Source organism: Aquarana catesbeiana, linkage group LG01 (genome assembly GCF_042186555.1).
Source record: "Aquarana catesbeiana isolate 2022-GZ linkage group LG01, ASM4218655v1, whole genome shotgun sequence".
Classification (NCBI taxonomy): Eukaryota; Metazoa; Chordata; class Amphibia; order Anura; family Ranidae; genus Aquarana; species Aquarana catesbeiana.
In genome coordinates this window covers 572,718,892-572,745,284 of record NC_133324.1, presented here as the reverse complement: position 1 = coordinate 572,745,284, position 26,393 = coordinate 572,718,892, and the positions used below count along the sequence as shown (strand labels likewise).

Genomic DNA, 26,393 nt, shown 5'->3' with positions numbered 1-26,393 from the left:
GTCAAAAATCCTATTTTCTCATTTGTTCATTGACAGACACAGTGCTTCCTTATTCAGAACCATAGGGACGTCCCAAAGCATTGCCAAACATGAGGGGTGGGACAACGAAGAATCCCAAGGCTAACACAAGAGCCAACCAGGTAACAGGAGCTCAACACAGAAACAGATGGAATAGACACTCTAAACAGCAGCCTGCAACACCTTGCGGCCAAAAGAAGCATTCTCAGATGCCAGCACAGCGACGTTGTAGAATTTTGTGAAAGTGTACAACGACGACCAAGTGGGTGCTTTGCAAACCAGCGCAGCTGACGCCTGATGATGGAAGGCCCCAGAAGCAATAAGCAACAAAGTAAAATGCTCCATAACAGGGAAAGGAGGAACGCAACCTCTGATAAAACAGACCAGTCATCGTCTGTCTGAGCCATCTAGAAATGGTCACAGAAGAAGCAGACAGCCCCCTTTTTGGCCCGTCCATGATCACAAACAGTGATTCTGATCTCCAAAAAGGCCTTGTGACTGCCAAATACACCCAAATCGCCCAAACACATCCAGGGCAAGTAAGATAAATCCCTTAGGACATTTTGACCTGGGACACAGGGAAGGCAATACAACATCCTTAATCAAAAGGAATCAGAGGAGGGAACCATGGACAAGGGCGAAAAACCACTTCATCTTTCTGGATCACCAGGTAAGAAGTATGACATGGTAACACCTACAGTTCTGACACTCTGCGAGCAGAGGTGATAGCAACCAAAAAGCCACTTTCTAGGACAGAGCAAGCAGAAGAACCTCCCGAATATTTTTAAAGGGAGGCTCCTGTAGAACCAAACGCACCAAGAATAGATCCCATGGTGGTAGAAGCGACTGCACCGGTGGAGGCAGATGTCGAACCCCTTGATTAAGAGTACGCACCATGGAGTGCGAGACCAGGGGACGCCAAAGAAAACTGCCAAGGCCGACACCTAGCCCTTGATGGTACTCAAGGCCAAGTTCTGCTCAACCCCCCGTGAAGGAAGGTCGAAATCCGAGCCACCGAGAAAGAACGAGGGTAAATAGCAAACGCCTCACACCAGGATATGTATGCTATCCATGTCAAGTGGTAAATCTTGGCAGGAGAAAGGCTTCCTAGCTTTCAGCAGCATCGTAACTTCAGCACCTGGCTCATAACAGCCAGGCCTTCAAAAACCTACGACTGAAGCAGGATGGAAGATTGGCCCTTGAGACAGTAGAACCTCCCTGAGAGGCGCCAAGGGACATCAGTGACCATGTCAGGGTTGCCAACACACTCTTCGTTCTGCCCTGGTGAATGACATAGATCCCCGCCATGGCATCGTCCGACTGGATCCGTACCCGGAGCCCCCAAAGTCAACCTCCATGATCCATACATAGTCTGATCGCTCGAAGTCCCAGGATATCGATCGGCAGTCCGGATTCCTAAAGCGTCCAACGACCCTGAGCAGAACCCAGTCCCAGGACACCTCCCCACCTGGACAGACTGGCATTGGTGGTGACCACTGTCCAATACAAGGGGAGAAAGGATGTGCCATGCCAAAATCCCGGAGAGTGAAGCCACCAGACCAGGGACTCCCGGTTTTCTGGCTCAGCCGAATCTAGTAGCCCAGAGACCTCGGGCACTTTACGCCAGGATCTCACTTGAAAGGAGCTTGTATGGAACTGCGCAAATGGAACCGCCTCTAAGGTATTTTCTTTTGTGAGTACGCGAGGGGTGGAGCAAGACCAAAAGTCAACACTGCAAGCTGAAAATGCTTTTTTCCCACAGTAAAATGGAGGAAGTGTTGGTGTTGGGCACATATTGGAGTGCATAAATAAGCATCCATGATTTCGACAGAAGCCTGAAAGTCCCCATGATGAAGGGACGCCGCCACTGTGTGGATGGACTCCATTCTGTACCCACTGAAACCGGGACAAGCACACCCTGAAGCAACAGGGCTTGCACAGCCCCAAGGAGAACTGCCAACAAGGGTATCTTTTTTTTTTTTAATTTTGGTTTGGGGTCCCCCTTAATATTCATACCAGGCCCTTTGGGTCTGGTATGGATTTTTGGGGGACCCCCATGCCGTTTTTTTCAATGACTTTTATCTGTATTGCCGAGACCCGACAATTCATTATAGCCGCTTTTTTAAGTAGTTTTAAATTACTTTTTTCCTTTAGAAATGTCATTTTGTGCAGGGACTGTTCTAAACACGGGAAAAATGTGCGACTTTACAGGCATACTATAGACACCCCCCAGGTACAAAATTTAAAGGAATATGTCCCTTTTATTGTTTCCCTTTAAGCATTATTAAAATCACTGCTCCCAAAAAAACTGCAGTTTTTAAAACTTTTTTTTGCATTGATACATGTCCCCTGGGGTAGGACCCAGGTCCCCAAACACTTTTTATGACAATACCATGCATAAAAGCCTTTAAAATTAGCACTTTTGATTTCTCCCACAGACAATTCATTATAGCCGCGAGTAGTTTTAAATGACTTTTTTTCCTTTAGAAATGTCATTTTGTGCAGGGACTGTTCTAAACACGGGAAAAAAGCGCCACTTTACAGGTATACTATAGACACCCCCCAGGTACGAAATTTATAGGAATATTTCACTTTTATTGTTTCACTTTAGGCATTATTAAAATCATTGCTCCTGAAAAAACGGACGTTTTTAAAACTTTTTTTTGCATTGATACATGTCACCTGGGGCAGGACCCAGGTCCCCAAACACTTTTTATGAAAATAACTTGCATATTAACCCTTAAAATTAGCACTTTTTATTTTTCACGTTCATGTCCCATAGACTTTAACGGTGTTTGCGTGTTCGAACAAATTTTTTGCCTGTTCGCATGTTCTGCTGCGAACAGAATCGGGGGGTGTTCAGCTCATTCCTAGTGTTTACTCTTTTTAAATCATAATGGCAACAGAAACTACCCAAATGACCCTGATCAAAAGTTTCCATACCCTGGTGATTTTGGCCTGATAACATGCACACAAGTTGACACAAAGGGGTCTGAATGGCTATTAAAGGTAACCATCCTCACCTGTGATCTGTTTGCTTGTAATTATCATGTGTGCATATAAAAGGTCAGTGAGTTTCTGGACTCCTGACAGACCCTTGCATCTTTCATCCAGTGCTGCACTGACGTTTCAGGATTCTGAGTCATGGGGAAAGCAAAACAATTGTCAAAGGATCTGCGGCAAAAGGTAGTTGAACTGTATAAAACAGGAAAGGGATATAAAAGGATATCCAATGAATTGAGAATACCAATAAGCAGTGTTCAAACTCCAATCCAGAAGTGGAAAATGAGGGGTTCTGTTGAAACCAAACCACGGATTGCATTCATCAGCCAGGAAGCTGCGCATGGGACGTTCTTGGACATTTCAACATAACAATAATCCAAAACACAAGGCCAAGTCGACCTGTCATTGGCTACAGCAGAATAAAGTAAAGGTTCTGGAGTGGTCATCTCAGTCTCCTGACCTCAATATCATTGAGCCACTCTGGGGAGATCTCAAACGTGCAGTTCATGCAAGACAGCCCACGAATTTACAGGAACTGGAGGCTTTTTGCCAAGAAGAATGGGCAGCTTTACCATCTGAGAAGATAAAGAGCCTTATCCACAAATACCACAAAAGACAAATTGTCATTGATTTTAAAGGGGGCAATACACAGTATTTAGAAATGGGGTATGTACACTTTTGATCAGGGTCATTTGGGTGGTTTCTGTTGCCATTATGATTTAAAAAGAGTAAACACAGTTGATTGATAATAAATGGCTTCAGCCAAACACTAACCACGAGTGAAAGAAAAGTTTTTGTGTTATCATTCATATTCTCTGAAAAATGGCCAAGAAATCATAAATTCTGCCAAGGTGTGTAAACGTATGAGCACAACTGGATATTGCTTATTATACTTCCACAACAAACGTATACACATTTTCACGCATCCACCTTGAATGCTTCAAAATACAAGGTCAAAATAGGCTCATGTCCCCTATAAATGAGATCCTCTATGCTCGGTAAATGCTGACACCAGTCCTTCTCAGATGGATTCTCTCACACAAAGTGGTTTATAACACCAGTGATCCCTCAGTAAATTGCAGCACCAATTTGCTGTGTTCTTGGTGCTCCTGGTCATCTTCTGAATACGGCAGCATTTAAAACAGAAAACACCCTATAGTGCTTCAACTTTATAAAGCTTTATTCACACACTCTAAAATACTCACATTTGCCTGTGCATATTGCACCACCATATACAATCATCCAAAGGGATCGTCGGTATTCAGTTCCGACCGGCTATGTTAAATACAGCACTTCCTGGATACTCCATGCGTGATGATGTCATCTGAATAGCCCTGCCTCTATGCGTTATGTCACCGGGACATGTGACTTCCTCAAGGGGATCATCAAGGGGACAAAAGCCTTGCATATTTATATGGGCCATACAAACCAGGTGAGAGCACTTCCAATGAAGCACTCAAGGTGGAGGAGTGGAAGTGGGCACACATTTGTTGTGGAAGTATAATCAGCACAATAAGCAAGATACAGCAAGTGACATGGAGACTGATGCACGTGGGATTTTTTTTTTCTTGCACAGATTTTATTTACATATTTGTTTGCACAAGTTATATATGTTGAAAGTTATAGTGCAATATTTGAGGCATAGCGCTATACCATTTTTGTTAAAAATGTCAGTCCCTCTACATTTACAGTTACCATATACTGAAATTTTTAAAAAATGTAAGGCTTTGATTGGTTGGAAAAATAGAAGTGTTACATAATGGGTTTATGTGAAATCTCCATTAACAGCTGTAAATAAAATTGTAATTAGAAATATATTTCATTTAGAAGGAAATATATTTAAAGTATAGTATAGTATAGAATGTTGTGTTGGTGTTACTGTAATTAGTTCTATTTCAAAGGTTGGCCTCTTGCTTTCCCTGATCACATCTCACCTGGGTAGTAAACAGCAACCTTCTTTGACTCATCCAATCAGGCTGTGCCCAATATACATTTGCTAAGTGCAGTGACCAATTAGGGAGAATTCTATTAGCCACAGTACAGAAAGGAAGGGTACGGGGGTATATGATGCTTTGTCACCAAGCTATGATCTTCCTTTGTGTGGGGACACACAGCAGTCACCATGGGTCAACCTGAAATTAACAGGTAGCCTAACTCTATACTTGCATCTTACATTGTATTGTAAATATGGTTGTTGTGGGTAATTTGTAAATATCATGTAAGCCAGGGGACTTACACTGTACATTGTGTTGTAAATACTATCTGGTGTGTAATTTGTATATATTAGACATGTGCAATTCATTTGGTAACAAATCGAAATTCGGCCAAATTTTGCATCTTTGGACATTCGGATGCATCCGAATGTCCGAATAAAAAAATAACAAGTTTCAACTAATACGAAAGAAATTATATTGAATATAACGAATGAATTTGACATGATTCGGTAATTCGTTAAAGATCTAATGAAACAAAAGGTCAACTCAAAGTAAATCTTACAGTCCAATCAGCTGATTATTTTTGTGCTGGAGGTTGGATTACTGGCAAAGTGCATTCCTGAGAACTGAGTGAGAAGGGTGTTCCTAATTTTAAGTTCCTGTGTCCCCTGCGCTCCGGCCGCCATGTTCTGTGTCCGGCGCCCTGTGATTGGGCATATGGGGGTCATGTGAGGCGTAGGGCTGGTCTGTCCGCGAAGTCCCGCCTCCGCACATGACCCCTATAAGCCCAATCACAGTGCGCTGGACACTGAACATAGCAGCCAGAGCGCGGGGGAGACAAGCAAAAATGTGAGCCGCCACGGCCGCTGTCTTCTCCTCCTATCCTCCGGACCAATGCAGGCCAGGACAAGAAGGTGAGTGAGACTCCCTCGAGACTCGAGAGAGTCATGTTACTGGCCCCGGGGGGGATCAGAGAGAGAGAGAAGGAAGGAAGAAAGGAATACTGTAGGCAGGACAGTATAGTGTAGTATAGTGGTCTGTGTAGTATAGTGTAGTATGGTGGTCAGTGTAGTGTAGTGTAGTATGATGGTTGGTCAGTGTAGTGTGGTGTAGTATGGTTTTCAGTGTAGTGTAGTATGGTGGTCAGTGTGGTGTAGTATGGTGGTCAGTGTAGTGTAGTATGGTGGTCAGTGTAGTGTAGTATAGTGGACAGTGTAGTGTAGTATGGTGGTCAGTGTAGTGTAGTATAGTGGCCAGTGTAGTGTAGTATGGTGATCAGTGTAGTGTAGTATGGTGGTCAGTGTAGTATGGTGGTCAGTGTAGTGTAGTATGGTGGACAGTGTAGTATGGTGGTCAGTGTAGTATGGTGGTCAGTGTAGTATATTGGTCAGTAGGGATGAGCCGAACACCCCCCGGTTCGGTTCGCACCAGAACCCGCGAACGGACCGAAAGTTCGCACGAACGTTAGAACCCCATTGACGTCTATGGGACTCGAACGTTCGAAATCAAAAGTGCTCATTTTAAAGGCTAATTTGCATGGTATTGTCCTAAAAAGGGTTTGGGGACCCGGGTCCTACCCCAGGGGACATGTATCAATGCAAAAAAAACTTTTAAAAACGGCCGTTTTTTCGGGAGCAGTGATTTTAATGATGCTTAAAGTAAAAAAAAAAAAGTGAAATATTCCTTTAAATATCGTACCTGGGGGGTGTCTATAGTATGCCTGTAAAGTGACGCGTGTTTCCCATGTTTAGAACAGTCCCTGCACCAAATGTCATTTTTAAAGGAAAAAATCTCATTTAAAACTGCTTGCGGGTTTAATGTCATGTCGGGTCATGGCAATATGGATGAAAATCAGTGAGACAAACGGCATGGGTACCCCCCAGTCCATTACCAGGCCCTTTGGGTCTTGTATGGATATTAAGGGGAACCCCGAACCCAAATTAAAATAAGGAAAGGTGTGGGGCCACCAGGCCCTATATACTCTGAACAGCAGTATACAGGCGGTGCAAACAAGACAGGGACTGTAGGTTTGTTGTTAAGTAGAATCTGTTTGTAATTTTGAACATTTTTAACGTGTTTAGCTCCAGCCAAAAAATCTTTTCTAAGCTTTTTGGAAAACATAGGGAAGGGTTATCACCCCTGTGACATTTGTTTTGCTGTCTTTCCTCCTCTTCAGAAGATTTCACCTCACTTTTTTGTCCCAATGAAAAATGTTTTTTGAAAATTTGGGTTTTTTTGTGGAACAAGGATTGGAAAGCATCAGTGGAAAGGAGAAATTGTTTTCCCATATTAACTCTTACAGGAGAGAATTTCCCTTCCTAGGGGTAGATTTCATCTCACTTCCTGTTGTCTCCTTCCGTTTGCAAGTAGGAGTCGTTTGTAAGTTAGATGTTTGAAAGTAGGGTCCTGCCCTATATACTCAGCAGAAATTTGGGCCTTAGGTGTTGCTGTGGCCACAACACTGTAAGCCCTCACAGGGCCCTGCTGTGAAATATTAGATCAAGAATTGTAATTACATGCCCCTGTTGAACAGGAGCTGAAAAATTAGGCCTTAGGCACTGGTGCTGGTGCCACAACACTGCAACCCCTCACAGACACTCTAGTTGGAACGCAGGAACGAGCCCTGCTGCAAATTATTGCTTCAAAAATTGTAATTACACGCCCCTGTTAGACAGGGGCAGAAAAATTGGGCCTTAGGCACTGGTGCTGGTGCCACAACACTGCAACCCCTCACAGACACTCTAGTTGGAACGCAGGAACGAGCCCTGCTGCAAAGTATTGCATCAAAAATTGTAATTACACGCCCCTGTTAGACAGGGGCAGAAAAATTGGGCCTTAGGCACTGGTGCTGGTGCCACAACACTGCAACCCCTCACAGACACTCTAGTTGGAACGCAGGAACGAGCCCTGCTGCAAAGTATTGCATCAAAAATTGTAATTACACGCCCCTGTTAGACAGGGGCAGAAAAATTGGGCCTTAGGCACTGGTGCTGGTGCCACAACACTGCAACCCCTCACAGACACTCTAGTTGGAACGCAGGAACGAGCCCTGCTGCAAAGTATTGCATCAAAAATTGTAATTACACGCCCCTGTTAGACAGGGGCAGAAAAATTGGGCCTTAGGCACTGGTGCTGGTGCCACAACACTGCAACCCCTCACAGACACTCTAGTTGGAACGCAGGAACGAGCCCTGCTGCAAAGTATTGCATCAAAAATTGTAATTACACGCCCCTGTTAGACAGGGGCAGAAAAATTGGGCCCTAGGCACTGGTGCTGGTGCCACAACACTGCAACCCCTCACAGACACTCTAGTTGGAATGCAGGAACGAGCCCTGCTGCAAAGTATTACATCAAAAATTGTAATTACACGCCCCTGTTAAACAGGGGCTGAAAAATTGTGCCTTAGGCACTGGTGGTGGCGCCCAGAACCAAAAATGTTCTTACAAGCTATCAGCGTGATGATTGAGGAGGAAGAGGATAATTACTCAGGGATAGTCACTCAGCATCAGCATAGGCAGTCTTTGAAGGGATCTGAGATTTCAAAAAAAATTATTCGGTTACATCAGCATCAGGTGCTTGGTAGCTGGTGGTGATCCAAGACTCATTCATTTTTATGAAGGTCAGCCGATCGACCGAGTCGGTGGACAGACGCACCCTGTGATCGGTTACCACGCCTCCAGCAGCACTGAATGTGCGTTCCGAAAGAACGCTGGATGCAGGACAGGCCAGTAGCTCAATTGCATACTGTGCAAGCTCTGGCCAGTGATCCATCCTCAAGACCCAGTAACCCAGAGGATTTTCGGTGGGAAAGGTGTCCAAGTCTGATCTTGCCCCTAGGTATTCCTGCACCATGTAAAACAGACGCTGGCGATGGTTGCTGGAACCGATCATACCTTGGGGCTGCGGACCAAAAAATTGTCTGAACGCATCGGTCAGACGGCCACCTTCTCCACCGCTCCTTCTTTGACTGACCGAAGCCTCAGCAACACGTTGTCCAGAAACAGGAGTTTGTAACCTCCCAGTCTCTGGGAACGCGTTGCACAGACCTTTCTGCAAGGCCTCCCGAAGATGTTTCATCCTCTGCTCCCTCTGCGATGGCAAGATAAGGTCCGCAACCTTACCCTTGTAACGTGGATCAAGGAGGGTTGCCAGCCAGTATTGGTCCTTCTCCTTGATACCACGAATACGAGGATCCTTACGCAGGCTTTGCAGGATCAGGGAGGCCATGCAGCGTAGGTTTGCTGAGGCATTCGGTCCGGAGTCCTCTGGGTCACTAAGAACGACATGGTCCGCAGCCACCTCCTCCCAGCCACGTACAAGTCCATGTGTTTCTTGGGACTGATCCCTTAAAGACTGCTGCTGATGCTGAGTGCCAGGCTCCACCTCCATACTGACACAATCTTCCTCCTCCTCCCCTTCCTCCTCGTCCTCTTCCTGTGTGATCGGCGGGCACGCAGGAACACTGTCTGGATAAAGGGGGCCTTGAGAGCTAAGGAAGTCCTCCTCTTCCTGCCTCTGTTCTGCCTCAAGTGCCCTGTCCATTATTCCACGCAGCGTGTGCTCCAACAGGTGGACAAGGGGGACAGTGTCACTGATGCATGCACTGTCACTGCTCACCATCCTCGTGGCCTCCTCGAATGGTGACAGGACAGTGCATGCATCCCTGATCATGGCCCACTGGCGTGGGGAAAAAAAACCAAGCTCCCCTGACCCTGTCCTGGTGCCATAGTCGCACAGGTACTCATTGATGGCCCTCTGCTGCGTGTGCAGCCGCTGCAGCATGGCCAACGTTGAGTTCCACCTGGTGGGCATGTCACAGATTAGGCGGTTCTTGGGCAGGTTAAACTCCTTTTGGAGGTCCGTCAGCCGAGCACTGGCATTATATGACCGGCGGAAATGCACACAGACTTTCCTGGCCTGCCTCAGGACATCCTGTAAGCCCGGGTACCTGCCCAAGAACCTCTGCACCACCAAGTTAAGGACGTGAGCCAAACAGGGCACATGGGTCATTTGTCCCTGTCGGAGGGCAGAGAGGAGGTTGGTGCCATTGTCGCAAACCACCATTCCTGCCTTAAGTTGGCGTGGCGTCAACCACCTCTGAACCTGCCCCTGCAGAGCTGACAGAACCTCTGCCCCAGTGTGGCTCCTGTCCCCCAAGCACACCAGCTCAAGCACCGCATGGCATCTTTTGGCCTGCGTACTTGCGTAGCCCCTTGAACGCCTACGGAGCACCGCTGGTTCCGAGGAAGAGGCCATGGAGGAAGAAGAAGAGGAGGGGGTGGAGGAGAGAGGTGTGTCACAATCAGCATTTTGGAGGCGTGGTGGCGGAACAACCTCCAACACTACTGCACCTTGTCCTGCATCCTTCCCAGCTGCCAGCAGAGTCACCCAATGCGCCGTGAAACTTAGGTAACGTCCCTGTCCATGCCTGCTGGACCATGAGTCAGCGGTAATATGCACCTTACCGCTGACCGCCCTGTCCAGCGAGGCATGGACATTGCCTTCCACATGCCGGTAGAGAGCCGGAATCGCCTTCCGTGAGAAAAAGTGGCGTTTGGGTACCTGCCACTGAGGAACCGCACATTCCACAAACTCACGGAAGGGGGCAGAGTCTACCAACTGAAAAGGCAGCAGTTGAAGTGCTAGCAATTTTGCCAAGCTAGCATTCAACCGCTGGGCATGTGGATGGCTGGGAGCAAACTTCTTTCGGCGGTGCAGCAGCTGGGGCAGGGAAATTTGCCTGGTACAATCTGACGTCGGTGTACCAAAAGCAGATTGCCCACAAGTACTTGGCTGTGACACACCTAATTCTACACCTTCATTCCTCTCACTGCAGGTCTCAGAGAGGACTGAAGGTCTAGTGGGGTTGGAAATCTCAGCTGATGAGGAGCAAGGAGAGATCCTCTTTGTTCTTTGGTGTGGGTCTTTTAGATACGCTTGCCAACGAACTGCATGGCAGGTCAACATATGTCTGGTCAAGCATGTGGTACCCAAGCGGGAGATGTTTTGGCCACGCGAGATACGCTTGAGACATATGTTGCAAATAGCAGCAGTGCGATCTGATGCACTCGTCTCAAAAAAGGCCCACACCAAAGAACTTTTTGAATAACGCGCAGAGACTGCAGCGCCCTGCACATGTGGAGCTTTGGGGTGTGATGCAGTCAATGTGCTGCCCTTAGGCTGGCCCCTGGAGGGCATCCTGCCTCGTTGGTGATGTGCTGCCGCCTCCTCCTCCTCCTCCTCCTCCTCCTCCTCTCTCCTATCAGGCACCCACGTTGAGTCAGTGACCTCATCATCCCCTCCCTCCTCATCACTGGAGCAAACCTGGCAGTATGCTGCAGCAGGGGGAGCATGACTGCCAGATTGCTGTCCTTCTTGGGCACCCCCTCTGTCCGCGCTCATGTTACTGCCTTCATCGAGCTCAGTATCGTCATCAGAGCCTTCCAAACGCTGGGCATCCTCCTGGAGCATGTACCCAACACTGTGGTCAAACAGTTCGAGGGAATCCTCATGAGGACATGGTGGAGCTAGGGAAGGAGTCACTGATGACATTGAGCTGAGGGAAGAGGCCGCTGCTTTGCCAGACAAAGCACCCTGGGCATGGGTGAGAGAGGATGAGGAGGATGAGGACGGCTTGGTCATCCACTCGACCAAGTCTTCCGCATGTTGCGGCTCAACACGGCCAGCTGCCGAAAAAAAGGCCAAGCGTGTCCCATGGCCACGTGCTGATGAGGATGCACCGTATCCACAACCAGCACTAGACACAGAGCCTGCTTGCCCTCTCTTATTGGCTTGTGACTGTCTGCCTCTCCTTCTTGGCCTTCCAGACATACTAATGGCCTGTAGCTGCACTAAGCTGGGATAGAACACCTGTAATTTTCTTCAAGTAGCTTTATATACTGTAACCAGACAAGCCTGCCTGTCAGTAGGAAGATAACAGGAACGGATCTAGCTGAACACTGTGAGCAGGACGCACTGTACTAAATGTAAATAGTCTAGCTGCCTGACCGTGGTACTAATAGGATCAAATAGAACACCTGTAATTTTCTTCAGGTAGCTTTATATACTGTAACCAGACAAGCCTGCCTGTCAGTAGGAAGATAACAGGAACGGATCTAGCTGTACACTGTGAGCAGGACGCACTGTACTAAATGTAAATAGTCTAGCTGCCTGACCGTGGTACTAATAGGATCAAATAGAACACCTGTAATTTTCTTCAGGTAGCTTTATATACTGTAACCAGACAAGCCTGCCTGTCAGTAGGAAGATAACAGGAACGGATCTAGCTGAACACTGTGAGCAGGACGCACTGTACTAAATGTAAATAGTCTAGCTGCCTGACCGTGGTACTAATAGGATCAAATAGAACACCTGTAATTTTCTTCAGGTAGCTTTATATACTGTAACCAGACAAGCCTGCCTGTCAGTAGGAAGATAACAGGAACGGATCTAGCTGTACACTGTGAGCAGGACGCACTGTACTAAATGTAAATAGTCTAGCTGCCTGACCGTGGTACTAATAGGATCAAATAGAACACCTGTAATTTTCTTCAGGTAGCTTTATATACTGTAACCAGACAAGCCTGCCTGTCAGTAGGAATTTAACAGGAACGGATCTAGCTGAACACTGTGAGCAGGACGCACTGCACTAAATGTAAATAGTCTAGAAGATAACAGGAACGGATCTAGCTGAACACTGTGAGCAGGACGCACTGCACTAAATGTAAATAGTCTAGAAGATAACAGGAACGGATCTAGCTGAACACTGTGAGCAGGACGCACTGCACTAAATGTAAATAGCAGGAACGGATCTAGCTGAACACTGTGAGCAGGACGCACTGCATTAAATGTAAATAGTCTAGATAGAAGATAACAGGAACGGATCTAGCTAAACTGAATACAGTGTATATATATATATGCAACACCTGGGATGCATATATATACACAATACACTGTAAGTGCAGCTAACTGACTGACTGTTCTGCCTAATCTATCTAACTCAAATCAAATGACACTGTCTCTCTCTCTCTCTATCTCTCAGCACACCGGAACACACACTACACAGGGCCGCCGTGCAGGCGGCCTTATATAGTGTGGGGTGTGTACTAAATCCCCTGAGCCATAATTGGCCAAAGCCACCCTGGCTTTGGCCAATTACAGCTCTCTCTACTGACGGCGCTGTGATTGGCCAAGCATGCGGGTCATAGTGCATGCTTGGCCAATCATCAGCCAGCAATGCACTGCGATGCCGCAGTGAATTATGGGCCGTGACGCGCCACACGAATTTAGCGCGAACGGCCCATAACGTTCGCAATTCGGCGAACGATCGAACAGCCGATGTTCGAGTCGAACATGGGTTCGACTCGAACACGAAGCTCATCCCTATTGGTCAGTGTAGTGTAGTATTGTTGGACAGTGTTGTATGGTGGTCAGTGTTGTATGGTGGTCAGTGTAGTGTAGTATGGTGGTTAATGTTGTGTAGTATGGTGGTTAGTGTTGTGTAGTATGGTGGTCAGTGTAGTTTAGTATAGTCAGCCACCAGTAGATGAGACCTTGTTGTGTGTCTAATCCACGTGTGTCTTCTCCACGAAGCAGCAGTCGAAGACCTCTTCAGACAAAGACTACTGGGACTGCAGTCAGTGTATGCACCTTGAAGAACAGCGCAAAGGCCTTCAAGTTTAAGGGAAGTTGCGCTCGGTGAGTTTCACTTCTCCTGCCACTATCCTACCTGCACTTCCGGGGGGACACACCATCCTGACCCTCAGTGCTGACATTGTAGTTATCATTTAGAGCTCTAGGTGATTCTAGAGCTCTAGCTAAAAGGGACTCATTGGGGGTTATTTACGAAAGGCAAATCCACTTTGCACTGAAAGTGCACTTGGAAGTGCAGTCACTCTAAATCTAAGGGGTAGAGCTGAAATGAGTGGAAGCTCTGCTGATTTTATCATCTAATCATGTGCAAGCTAAAATGCTGTTTTTTATTTTCCTTGCATATCCTCCTCGGATCTACAGTGACTTTACTTCCAAGTGCACTTGCAGTGCAAAGTGGATTTGCCTTTAGTAAATAACCCCATTGAGTGCTAAAATTCCACGCGTTAGGGGGCGCAAATGACTTGCCTTGCCCCGGGCGCTGACAACCCACGCTGCGCCACTGGATGGAACTACCTATTTTGTGTAAGAACGCTCAGATCTAGATGTGTATATGTAAATACTACTAAAATGATTGAGATGTAGGTACATAAACTAGTCAACAGAAGGTTTTAAAATAAAAAAGGAACATATGAAGGCTAAGCCAAGGAAATAGTTCTGCAAAGTCTGCTTCAATTTTAATCAAACAGTATAAAAAAAACTGTATAACTTAAATACATATATATATATGGTTAAGTATGTTTTACAAGTGTCTAAATTAAAAAACAGGAAACAACTTCAGGGACAGTTTTTGCAAACCATTGACTGTCTGTGGAAATCAAATGTGAATCAGGAGATAAGGCCACAATTCGGCACCAATGATCATTGGAGTTCGTTGCATATACACCCCCATAGTTCCAATTATTTTCTTTCCTTGCAAGGTCTACTGCACTGTTATGAGAGACAAGTGTACAAAACCAACACCATACAAAATATGTATTCTAGTCCATCAGATCATAAAGAGTTACAACTGTATGTACTTTCACAAATTTACCCAACATTTTTTTAGTTGTAGATAGAGAAAGGATTAGAACCTCTGACAAGTTCTTATTGGTTTGTGTGCCCGCTGGGGAACTTCTAATACATTTTTGATGAATACGGCAGCAAAGCTAGAATGGGGAATCATCACATGGGTTAATAGACTCCCTAGGGAACACTTAACTCTATGATCACCACTAGTGTTAACCCCTTTCCTGCCAGTGCCATTTATACAGTGATCAGTGCATTTTTATAGCACCGATCACTGTATTGGTGTCACTGGTCACCAAAAAGTGTCACTTAGGGTCAGATCTGTCCGCTGCAATGTCACAATCCCACTAAAAATCACAGATCGCCACCATTACTAGTAAAAACAAGAACAAAAATAAAAAGTCCCTAAATTTTTCCCCTATTTTGTAGACGCTATAACTTTTGCGCAAACCAATCAATATACGCTTATTGTGATTTTTTTTTACCAAAAATATGTAGCAGAACACATAATGACCTAAACTGATGAATACATTTCTTTTTTTATATATTTTTTTGGGGATAATTATTATAGCAGAAAGTAAAAAATATTGTTTTTTTTTTCAAAATTGTTGTTTATTTTTTTGCTAAAAGCGCAAAAAATAAAAATCACAGAGGTGATCAAATACCACCAAAAGAAAGCTCTATTTTGTGGAAAAAAAGGACATACAGCATTGTACGACCGCACAATTGTCAGTTAAAGTAACGCAGTGCCATATCGCAAAAAATGGCCTGGTAGGGAAATCGGTAAATCCTTCCGGAGCTGAAGTGGTTAAAAGGTCATTTGAACTACACGTTCTCCTATACTACCATGTCCCTAGCTGATAGATGACAAATAATAAAAATGCAAAATGTTGTAGTTAGTAACAATGATCATAGTTTCAAAATGCATGCATTTCACTTTACTACAAAAATGTAAGCTTAGACAATAATTATCTATACCTGTTTATCCATTGGCAGCTCTTCTCCAAACTTGATGTTTTTAATGGCCTCAATGACAGCTGCTTGGTCTCGATAACATGGAAGAATGTTGTAATGGAAATTAAGTTCATCTATAGGCAAGTTATATTTTCGAGCGTGGTTTTGAAGTGTTCCTAAAACAAAAGAAGGTCACTGTCAGGAATCTGCGGCTAAGGAGACCAGACACATAGCTACACAAGGGAACCTCAACCACAAGAACCAACCTCACTGACAAAAATCACTAACCAGCACAACTAAAGACTAGGTAGAACTAAATACAAGGTACAGATAGGGGGGTACAGGGAAAGCAGGAATACAAGGTAGGGGGGATCACGACTGGGTACTGAGAAGAGGGAGGCAGGAGCAAGAGGCGTACAGACTGGATCAGGCTAAGCAGGAACAACAGGCAACAAGGAAGGGGCCAGAATCGTGACGCCGGGGGGAAGGCAGGAGCAGCCTTAAGTAGCCCCCCGGCAGCTGAACACTAATTTGCCTGATTACCACAGCCTGTTGGCTCCTGGGAGACACCTGCTGGTGGACACTGGAGCTGCTGCAAACAGCCCAAAATCAGGATAGTGCCACCAGCAGGTGAACTTAATCCTAACAGTGACTTAACATGAACAGTTATATTACATACACAAAAATTTAACACAGTTAAACATTTTTAGGAACCTCGGTTTTCAGTTCTGAGTTCTTTGGTCATATAAGATCTTGCTGCAACAAGTAGCTTATTCAACACTTATGCAGGTTTAAGTACACGGGAGCTAAGGTGGTCTCCAAACTCAACTTCAACTTCTATCTGCATTTAGTGGCCCTGTACACTGCAGACACAATGCTTGTGGGGTATAAATATCACTACATGCAATTATAAAAAGGTCAGCTGGAGCTTTTCCAACACAACTTAAAGATGATGATGCTTGGGAACTACTTTAGTGCCAAGGTACAAGATCCCTTAGGCTAAATTAACATATTGAATTAACCATAAGGCAAAAGTGTGAGGGGTGTTATGTAGCAACTCTGGGAGGCATGGTGATTTTTTTCTCATAAAATTAATCATTTTCAGCACTGAAGAATTGGTGAAAATGTTATAAGCACATACTGTATATGTTTAGCACAAGCAAAATGTATATAAAGGATACACATTTTGCACCAATGCTTACAGAGTATACTGTATATGTTGCTGAAAACCTTATATTAAGTAGGTCTCAACCTAACCCTCAACCCATGTCAACTTAACTCCACTCCTAATCCTACCTCTGAACCTCAAACCTTGTTTTATCCCTTAACCTCTAAAGCTAACACTTTTAACTTAAAGTATATCTACACCCAGTAACAAAAACTTCATATATTACAGCTTGCCAATTTTTAGATGTGGTAATTGCATCTCTTTATTTTTACCTGATGATCTTGCCAGTAGCACATTTCATCCTACATTTTATATACAATATTTAAAGTGTATGTAAACCCAAACACAAAAATGTTATATATTGCAGCTTACCACTCCTTAGATGTGGTGGTTTCATTAGTTTCTCTTCTTTCAAGTTTTTTTCGCTTTATTTTAACCTAGTGATTTTTCCAGTGACACACTTCTCACAGTGCTCACTCACCCTTCTGTATCAGGACAATAGAAGCAGGATAGGACTGCCCATATGTTCACCACTTAAGTAGTTACTACTAGTGTTAAACAGTATTAAATAATAACAGTCAGCAAAGCAGTGGCGGTCGGTGGAAATTTTTTTTTTTTGGGGGGGGGGGCAAACAGTATGCCACAACCCCCCCCCCCCAGGTCGGTAGCACTTACCGCATCACCAGCGGCTTCCCCTGGCCCAGCGGTGGCGGCGGCCTCCCGCTCTCCATGGGTCATCACGGCAATGGCGGCAGCTTCTGTTTCCTCCCTCCTCCTCGGCGGGCAGTTGGGAGTCTTCTCTTTTTGGCCAGTCGGAAAACGGGTCTCACACCCGCTTCTGATTGGCCGGGTTGAGGATCAGTGTTTTAACAGCGAATGTGCATTCGCTGTTGTAACACACCTGGGTGGGCTCCGGTCGCATCCTCTGCAACCCGAGCCCACCCTATTTTGAAGCCTATTAGAGCCTCTGGCTCTAATCAGATGCTTAAAAAAAAACAAAACGCTGCTGTAATTCAAGCACCCGGTGCCCTGAAAGGGGCCGGATGCATGAATAGGGGGTGGCCACAATGGCCATGGATAGATTCATGCTATGCATGAATTTATCCATTATGCATATACGGGGCGGCAATGAGAGAGGGGGCAGCGCCTGGGCACCTCTAATGGATGGGCCGCCACTGCAGAAAAGACAGAGGACATGAAGGTCGCTTACAAGATTTCTGTCAGTATAAACAGGTACTGTTTTGCCTTTATATAACAGATATAACAAAATGCTTTTAATGTTCGATTTAGGACCTGTTTACACCCATGCATTAGAAAATGCATATGCATTTTACTCAAAGCACTCAATATGCTTTTAGTGTGTTTTAATGTGTTAAAGGAGTTGTAAAGGCAGAAGCTTTTTTATCTTAATGCATTATATGCATTAAAATAAAAAACCTTCTGTTTGTAGCAGCCCCCCCCCCCCTCAGCCCCCCTAATTACTTACCTGGGCTCCTTCTCTCTCCAGCGATGTCCACGATCCCTTTAGCCATCCAGTACACTCCTCCTGATTGGCTGAGACAGAGCAGCTGAGCCATTGGCTCCCGCGGCTGTCAATCAAAGTTAGTCTGCCAATCAGGGGAGAGGTCGGGGCTCCGTGTCTGAATGGAAACACGGAGCTCTGACTCGGCTTGGGTGCCCCCTGTAGCAAGCTGCTGGCTGAGGGACACTCAAAGGTGGGAGGGGCCAGGAGCAGCAAAGAGGGACCCGAGAAGAGGAGGATCTGGGCTGCTCTGTGCAAAACCAACTGCACAGAAGTGGTAAGTATAACATGTTTGTTATATAAAAAAAAAACAAGCCTTTACAATCACTTTGAGTTAAAAGACTTTGTTTTTGGGTTTAGATACACTTTAAATTCTGTTTAGATATTTTTTTTATGAATTATAGTTTCTAATCAGCTTTCATTCATGTGATTACACAGTAGACTGCTTGAAACCTAGCAGTAGTTTTAAATGAAAAAATATGATAATATAAACTGATGATGGAATTGGGTAATGGTAGTTTTCTATGGATAGTCCTGTTTGTCAACTACTGATCAAACTGATTGTCAGTTTAGAAAAGTAAAAGAAAACCAATATGTACATTTACATTCTTTAACATCTTACTGTAATATATTTGACAATTAAAGGGTCAGTCCACTCACAGATATTTTTTAGTCATTGGTGGATCCTAATGGCCAGAGAAACCCTAGTTTCTTATATTTCCCAAATACGCTAAATGTTTCCCTGCTATATAATTGCCATGATTCTTAGCTCCCCTTTTGTCTTCTGTCTCCCTGAGTTTCTGGTGTTCTCACCCACCTTGCATTTTTCAGTTCCTCATATTGCAATCTGAGTTGTATAAAATAAATAAAACATTAAACAGCCACAGCAAGTATGAAGACCTAGGAGACCAAGTACAGATATCTCAGCAATAAGATCCCCAATAGGCATCTATCAAAAACTGAAATATCAGTTTTAATAGGACTGTCCCTTTAATATGATGGCTGTGGATTACAAGGGAGCTGTGCAATGTGGAGGTCCCTGTATGTGTAATCCTTTGCAGAGCGGCCACTACCACATAAAACAAAAATCAAAGCACCAAATGCAATCTGAATTAGTGGATAATAGTGCATTACCTTACCTGTAAGAAATCCCTGAGGGAAAAAGAACCCTGAAATCCAGAAAGACTTTGGCTGACCTATTCGAATCCATGCCTAGAGAAAATTCATATTATTATACGTTATTAGGTTTTGTACTTTCATCCGTGTGTAGATATGACATTTGATTTTGGATCAGCCAGCATTTCTTGCCTACTTACATCTATAAATGAGGTCCTCAGTAGCAGGTCTTTGACCCAGGATCCCAGGGGTTTTAATGAAGGATATGCAGCATCAGCCCACAATGTAGGAACCTGATTGTTCAGGAAGCTCTTGTATATTCGCTCCATTTCCTCTGACATGACCACAAAGCCAGCAATAGCTTTATTGAGGGTCTCCAGAGAATTCTGTGGGGAAAACAGAACAAATCATATGTGGAATAAATGCATTATACTTAGCACAACATAGGTTTTGCGAATGTTAAAGCTTACAACAACAAAATGCATTATTTAAGGGAAAAACTATACTGATATCAAAGTCATATAGCAAAATGATAGGATCCCCTTTGCCCCCTGTCTTCATCTTAAAAGTATTCTTGTTCATTTAATAATTAACTCATAACTAGCAGGGCACGATTTTTTTTCCTGCTTTGTCAATTCTATAGGCCAGCCTCTATTAATAATACAACAATCTAATCCTGATTTATTTTCCTACTACAAACTGATGTATCTAGAAATGTAAGTAGATACCATGTCCTAAGCTGCTAGTAGTGGCCAGCAGGCTTCACCTGTATCTAAAATAACACGTTTAGGTGGACTGACCCATTAACAACAGGTAAGTGAGAAATAATAAATTTTAATATTCATAGGGGTATATTTACTAAAGGCAAATCCACTTTGCACTGCAAGTGCACTTGGAAGTGCGCTTGGAAGTGCAGTTGCTGTAAATCTGAAGGGGAATTGCAAGGAAAAAAAAAAAGCAGCATTTTTGCTTGTACATGATTGGATGATAAAATCAGCAGAGCTTCCCCTCATTTCAGATCTTCCCCTCTGATCTAAAGCGACTGCACTTCCAAGTGCACTTGTAGTTCAAAGTGGATTTGCCTTTCGTAAATCAACCCCATTGTGTTATGTGTTTCCTGCCAGCTTATATTATGGAAATGGTGGCAACAATAATACAAAACAAAATAATGAGTATTAGAACAAAGAACAGTATGCATGTTGAACAACCTGAAGTTCTGATTTTCTATCCTGAATTAAAAAAAAAATTGAAATCCTACTAACTATAAATTTAATGTGTATTATATGCCTGTTAAAGTGTTAGATGTACTAGCTATGTTAGATGTACCTAACTAGCAAATTAGCAAATTGAACTCCGGCTAATACTTTTTAGGCCGTTACAACAACAGTTTTTTTTTTCTCCTTTTGGGATAAAGGTTTTAGATAAATAAATAAAAGCTGACCCCTGCCAGTGGTGATGGTTCGTCTCAACCCTCTAACTGTCCCATTTGCTTGACTGCTTGGCCTGTTAGGCTCAATTCACACTGCCGCGGCTTGGGATCCAACTTGTGAGACCCCAAGTCGCGTGACATGTGAAATCCCATGATAGTCAATGAGAGCTGTCTTGATTGGCACTTCTGAAGTCGCTCGGACTTTAGAAAATGTTCCTGTACTACTTCAAGGGGACTTCTATCTGACTTTTATTCTATACTTCTATCAAAGTAGTACTCAAGTCGCAGGTCGCAGCAGTGTGAACCAGGCTATAAAGGAAGTTGAACATAACAGACACTGGTCTTATTACCAGGTGAAAAAATAAAGGAAGAAAAAAAAAATGCAGCCACCACATCTAAGAATTGGTAAGAATTGGTTTTGCAATTGCGCAGTGGTGCAACGCTGTAGTGACACTAATGCGAAAAAATATGCACTGTATTAATGGCACTGGCTGTGAAGGGGTTAACATCAGGGCTGATCAAAGGGTTAAATGTGTGCCTGACCTGTGCGTGACATGTGAAATCCCATGTAAGTCAATGAGAGCTTTCCTAATTAGCACTACTGAAGTCGCTCTGACTTTAAGGGGACTTCTATCCGACTTTTATTCTATACTTCTATCAAAGTAGTACTCAAGTCGCCAGGAAGTTGCCTGGCAAAGCACTGCAGGTCGCAGCAGTGTGAACCAGGCCATAAAAGAAGTTGAACATAACAGACACTGATCTGATCACCGGAATAGGAAATCGAGAGACTGCGTAACCAGGCACGCCTCCAATCTCTCGAGTTCCTATTCTGGTTCCTGTGGTTGTCGGCGGCTGATGGTGGAACGCACGCCAGTCACCACGCGCAGAGCGGAGCTCCTAGCCCCTTACGAGCGATACAGCCCCAGTGCCGGGCGAGGGCACCCCGATATGTAAGCAGCCATTTGGCTTTTTGTTTTTAATTGCTTTTATCAATAAATGGGATTACACTATTGTAGCTCTTCTTGTATCCTTATGCATATTTCCTGATGCTCTACCAGGAGAGAGGAAAAGGCTACCCAGAATGACCTATCCATATCATTACAGCAAGTCATTCCTTGCTAAATGCCCATTTGATCTTTTTTTTAATTAAAAAGGTCAACAACTTCTGGTAAGCGGACATCCATACACAGAGCACTTCGGGTGTATAACACTGCTGGTGAAGGTTGTTCATCTACACAGCGGAAGAGTCACCTATTTTGTTTATTTCATCAACCTTTTGAAATCGCATGTGGACTTTTTCTATTTAGTTTTTTTCACCAAGGACATTATTTTTTAATACATGCTCAAACGGCATGGATGCTATCCTTTTCTAATATGTTCTATTTGCACTTAATATTATATACATATAGCTTTTTTGTATAGCACATTGATGTGTATTTATAAATTGTTGGTTCCCACATTTTCACACATTATAGCTAACAGTAAATATAGACTTAGCGCCCCCCACCATATACATTTTCTGATCAGTGACTTATAGCTGCACTGCGATATTGGCGGACAGTCAGGACACTACTGACACTTTTGACATACTTTGGGGACCAGTGACACTAATGCTAAAAAACATGTACTGTACTAATGACACTGGCTGGGAAGGGGTTAACGTCAGTGCCGATCAAAGGGTTAAATGTGTGTCTGACCAGTGCTTGTACTAGTGGAAGGCATGGATCGGTGCCCCTGCTTAGCAGAGACACAGAATCCATGCCTTCTGTTCTGACAGAATGGTGATCTTCCTTGTTTACATAGGCACATCACCGTTCTGCCTGTGTACCAAAGCATCACAGCTGGAGTAAGCTGCCAGTGGCGCGCACACATGCTGCAGACCTTGAAGTGCAGGATCAAATACCAGGTATGTGATCCTGCACAGGAGAGCCGTCTTGCTGCCGTATAGATAGAGTATACAGTTGGCAAAAGATTAAAGTGGTTGTAAACCCTTACACACTACTTTTACCTATAGGTAAGCCTTTAATAAGGCTTACCTGTAGGTATCGTGAATACACATGCACACTGAAGAAACGGCTTGCTTGTGCCATTTCTTTAGCTGCTGTGCCGTTACCGGCAGCTCCCGCGCGCATGCACGGGAGTAACGTCATCGTAGCTCCGGCCAATCACAGTGCCGAAGCCTGCGATACTCGAAAATAACTCCGGGAGATATGTCACCGGCCACAGTGTTGTGCCGGGACCGCAATGGGGCTTCAATCTAAGGTAAGTATTTCATAAAGAGCTAGTATGCTATGCAATTTTTGCCTGTGGGTTTACAACCACTTTAATAACGCTTTAAGTAAAGTGTGCAGGTAAACAGTGTTCTGTACAGGTCTTGCTTCTTTTCTCAGTCTGCTTCAGTGATAGTACAACATTCTGAGCCCAGGCAGCATTCTGCAGAGAAGGACTGTATGCTCTATGTGAAAACACTCTTGCTCTCCCTGATTGTTGCAAAGCTCTCACTCAGCAGGGGAACATGTTGAACTGCTGCAGACAGACCACTGCCCTCACACAGAGCCCATAGTCCTCTGAAGCATGCTGCCTTAAAGCGGTTGTATACCCGCAGGACAGTAAAAAAAATTAAAAAAAAAAAACCTGTAAGGCAAAGGCATTATGAGCTAGTATGCAGCACATACTAGCTCATTATGAAATACTTACCTTAGAACGAGGCGTCGGTATCTCACCCGTCCATGCCGAGGGAGATGACATTTTGCCCTCGGCGTGTCTTCCGGGTTCGCGGGTCCGGCGCTGTGAGTGGCCAGAGCCATGATGACGTCACTCCCAAGCGCGTGCATGGGAGTTCTCTTCCAGGCAAGGTCCGGCAGCGTCTGCCGGACCTTCAGCCGGGCCTTCACAGCGCATGCGCCATTGATTTTAGCGGCTGCATGCAAAGTAAATATCTTCTAAACCATACACGTTTAGGAGATATTCATTTTACCTACAGGAAATCCTTATTATAGGCTTACCTGTAGGTAAAAGTTAATAATTTGGGTATACAACCACTTTAACTTAGAACTTTGTGCTGTCACTGGAGCTGAATTAGAATATAAATAAAATGAATATAGGACCTGAACACTGTTTTCCTGCATACTTTACTTTACTTTACTTTACTTTACTAAAAAATGTAATTTTCAATTGGGCTTTAACACCTAAGAAAATCTATTTTTCTTAATTTCAAGTAAACTTACTCTGAGTACTTTGAGAAGATTATTGAATCGATCTACTTCTTGTCCAAGTACAGTTGTCAGTGAACTAACACGTCCTTTGGGGTCCTTAGTAAACAACATTTCTGATGCAGCTTCCATGTCCAGTTTTTCTACAAAACATTTCATGTTTATGTATTAATCTCACAACTGACATTGTTTAGTATATACAAAATATAGCTGAGTGCTGCACACTAGATGAAGATTGTCAGAAAATGGATTATTCCTTTACACAGAAAAATAATACACTGTCAAAACATCATTATTACTGAATGTCCAAAGCAGCGACCCATGTGCTGTCTAAAACATCTTACATTTAGACTGGATTTTATTGTTTCAGATTCAAAATTGATATTAGCGTCATTGGTACAAGGGCTTATTTTCTGCAAATGGAAATTATCTGCCTAGGTTTAGCAAACTGTTCTAATTTAATAGTTTCTGTGCTGCAACCCTTAAACAAACCCTGCTCTTTCCATGGTTATTCCCCTAGTATAAGTCCTATATATGGTACAGTTCTGTATTGTTATATATTTTAATAATCACTCTTTGAAAGCATTAAAGATAAATGGGGAGATAAAAAAAAAAAATGAAAGCAGAGTTTAAAAAAATGCTCCCAAATAAGAAACTAATCTGACAACAGGTTGGTAAAAACTTTTTCGAAAATTTAGGGTATGTGGCAGGCAAAATCTTGATGTTCATTGGTCGCAGCTCCTACTTGATTTTGAGCAGTGGCTCTTATTTTTTTAGGTCCAATTTATTCAGGTGCCAAATAGTCATTTTTGATATCCAAGTCCAGTAAAATATCATACACATGCCTGGAAATGGTTGTATGGTTTGTGGGTGCTGCAACGACCACCGGTTGGAAACCAGTATCAACACAAGGTTAAGGAATATATTGGCACCACATCAAGGATCTTTGAAATGGTGTCCAGAAGTTTATTGAAGCAATCACATCACAGCATAGAGTAGCAATGTCTCAGGGCTGTGCATGACCTCTTCTTCAGGTTTGTGATAATGTCTGAAGAAGGGGTCCTTTGTGATCCTAAAATATCATTACTATATTCTGTGATGTGATGGCCTCAATAAAGGTTTGGACACTACCATATTTCAAAGATGCTTGGTATCCCATTAATATACTTCATCAAGTGATTGTAAACCATTACCTTATAAAACAGCCAATTCAGTTTAAAATAAAAATAAAAGGCAAAACAAGTATAGCTCTCTCTCTCTCTCTCTCTTTCTCTCTCTCTCTCTCTCTTTCTCTCTCTCTCTCACTCTCTCTCCATATATTATGTTAAGCACTTATAAGCTGCTTGCAAAAAGAAAATGATTACCTGGTAGTTTTGAGAGGATGGAGGTAGCCAGTTCACTGACAATTTCATCATTGCTCTTCCCGGTCCCCCTTGCTGTAGACCTTGGCTGTACCTCCAGTATGGTGTTAACCAAAGTACTTGTCTCTTTGCGCTGCATAAAAAAGTACAGTTCATTCATTTTAAACAATATTGTTTTAAAGAATTGTACTGAGAGTCTAAAAGTAGGCAATAATAAGCAGATGTTTTAGTGGGACATCTGCCCATTCTTGAACAACTCTTGCACTGCCAGTACCCACTGAGATCTTTTTCCTCACTTGGCCAGTGGTTGGATGTAGTGCACACACAGTTCAAGCGTCATTCCCTTGGTTTTTCCAAATCACTTATAAAAGCTAGTCATTATAGAAACAAAGACTTGTGATGGCAGACCTCCAAATAAACATTCACATTGCTGTGCGGTTTTGATTTGAATACTTTTTCAACCACTGCTACTGTAAAAGAAACAGTCAGACTTCCTTATCTGCATGCATGTTCCAGATCAGTGACCTAGAAAGTACTTAACCACAAAATCAGCATGGCAAGCAATTGTCATTTTCAGAAAGAGCAGTTTCAACTTCTGTTTGTGCTGTGATAAATTTACTTTAATTTATTTATTTATTTATTTTATTTTTAAGGTATTTAACAAGGATTACATTGAATTAGCATTAAAAAATAAAAATAACATTTTGTAAATACAAAATACATTTTTTTCTACGTTTTGTACTATTTCTGCTATAATATATTATATTTATATTTCTGCAGGATGCACCTGATGAGACTGCATTAGAGTAAGGCACAAATTAGGATTTATGGAGCCTAATTTGTGGTTGAGGTTATTTGTTAAAGTTTAATTTTAAGTGGGTGGGTTAGGTAAAGGTTAAAGGTAAAGGATCTATTTTAAGGGTTAAGTTAAGATTTAGGTGAGGGAAAGGTTAACGTGGAACGTCACTCTCTCAATCAACACTGACTATTTTAATCCTTATGCTGCTAGCATTAGTAA

At 43.6% G+C, this 26,393-nt stretch overlaps 1 protein-coding gene across 1 annotated transcript in view; it reads right to left on the bottom strand.

Moving 5' to 3' along the window:
* Positions 1 to 26,393, bottom strand: part of DNAH6 (dynein axonemal heavy chain 6) — a 416,108-nt gene that overhangs the window by 17,750 nt on the left and 371,965 nt on the right. The window contains exons 71-75 of the mRNA XM_073597481.1: positions 25,379 to 25,508; positions 24,030 to 24,157; positions 19,574 to 19,759; positions 19,397 to 19,469; positions 15,592 to 15,743 (exon numbers count right to left, since the gene is read on the bottom strand). Of these exons, the coding sequence (XP_073453582.1) occupies positions 15,592 to 15,743; positions 19,397 to 19,469; positions 19,574 to 19,759; positions 24,030 to 24,157; positions 25,379 to 25,508 (669 nt within the window). The remainder of the gene's footprint in view (positions 1 to 15,591; positions 15,744 to 19,396; positions 19,470 to 19,573; positions 19,760 to 24,029; positions 24,158 to 25,378; positions 25,509 to 26,393) is intronic.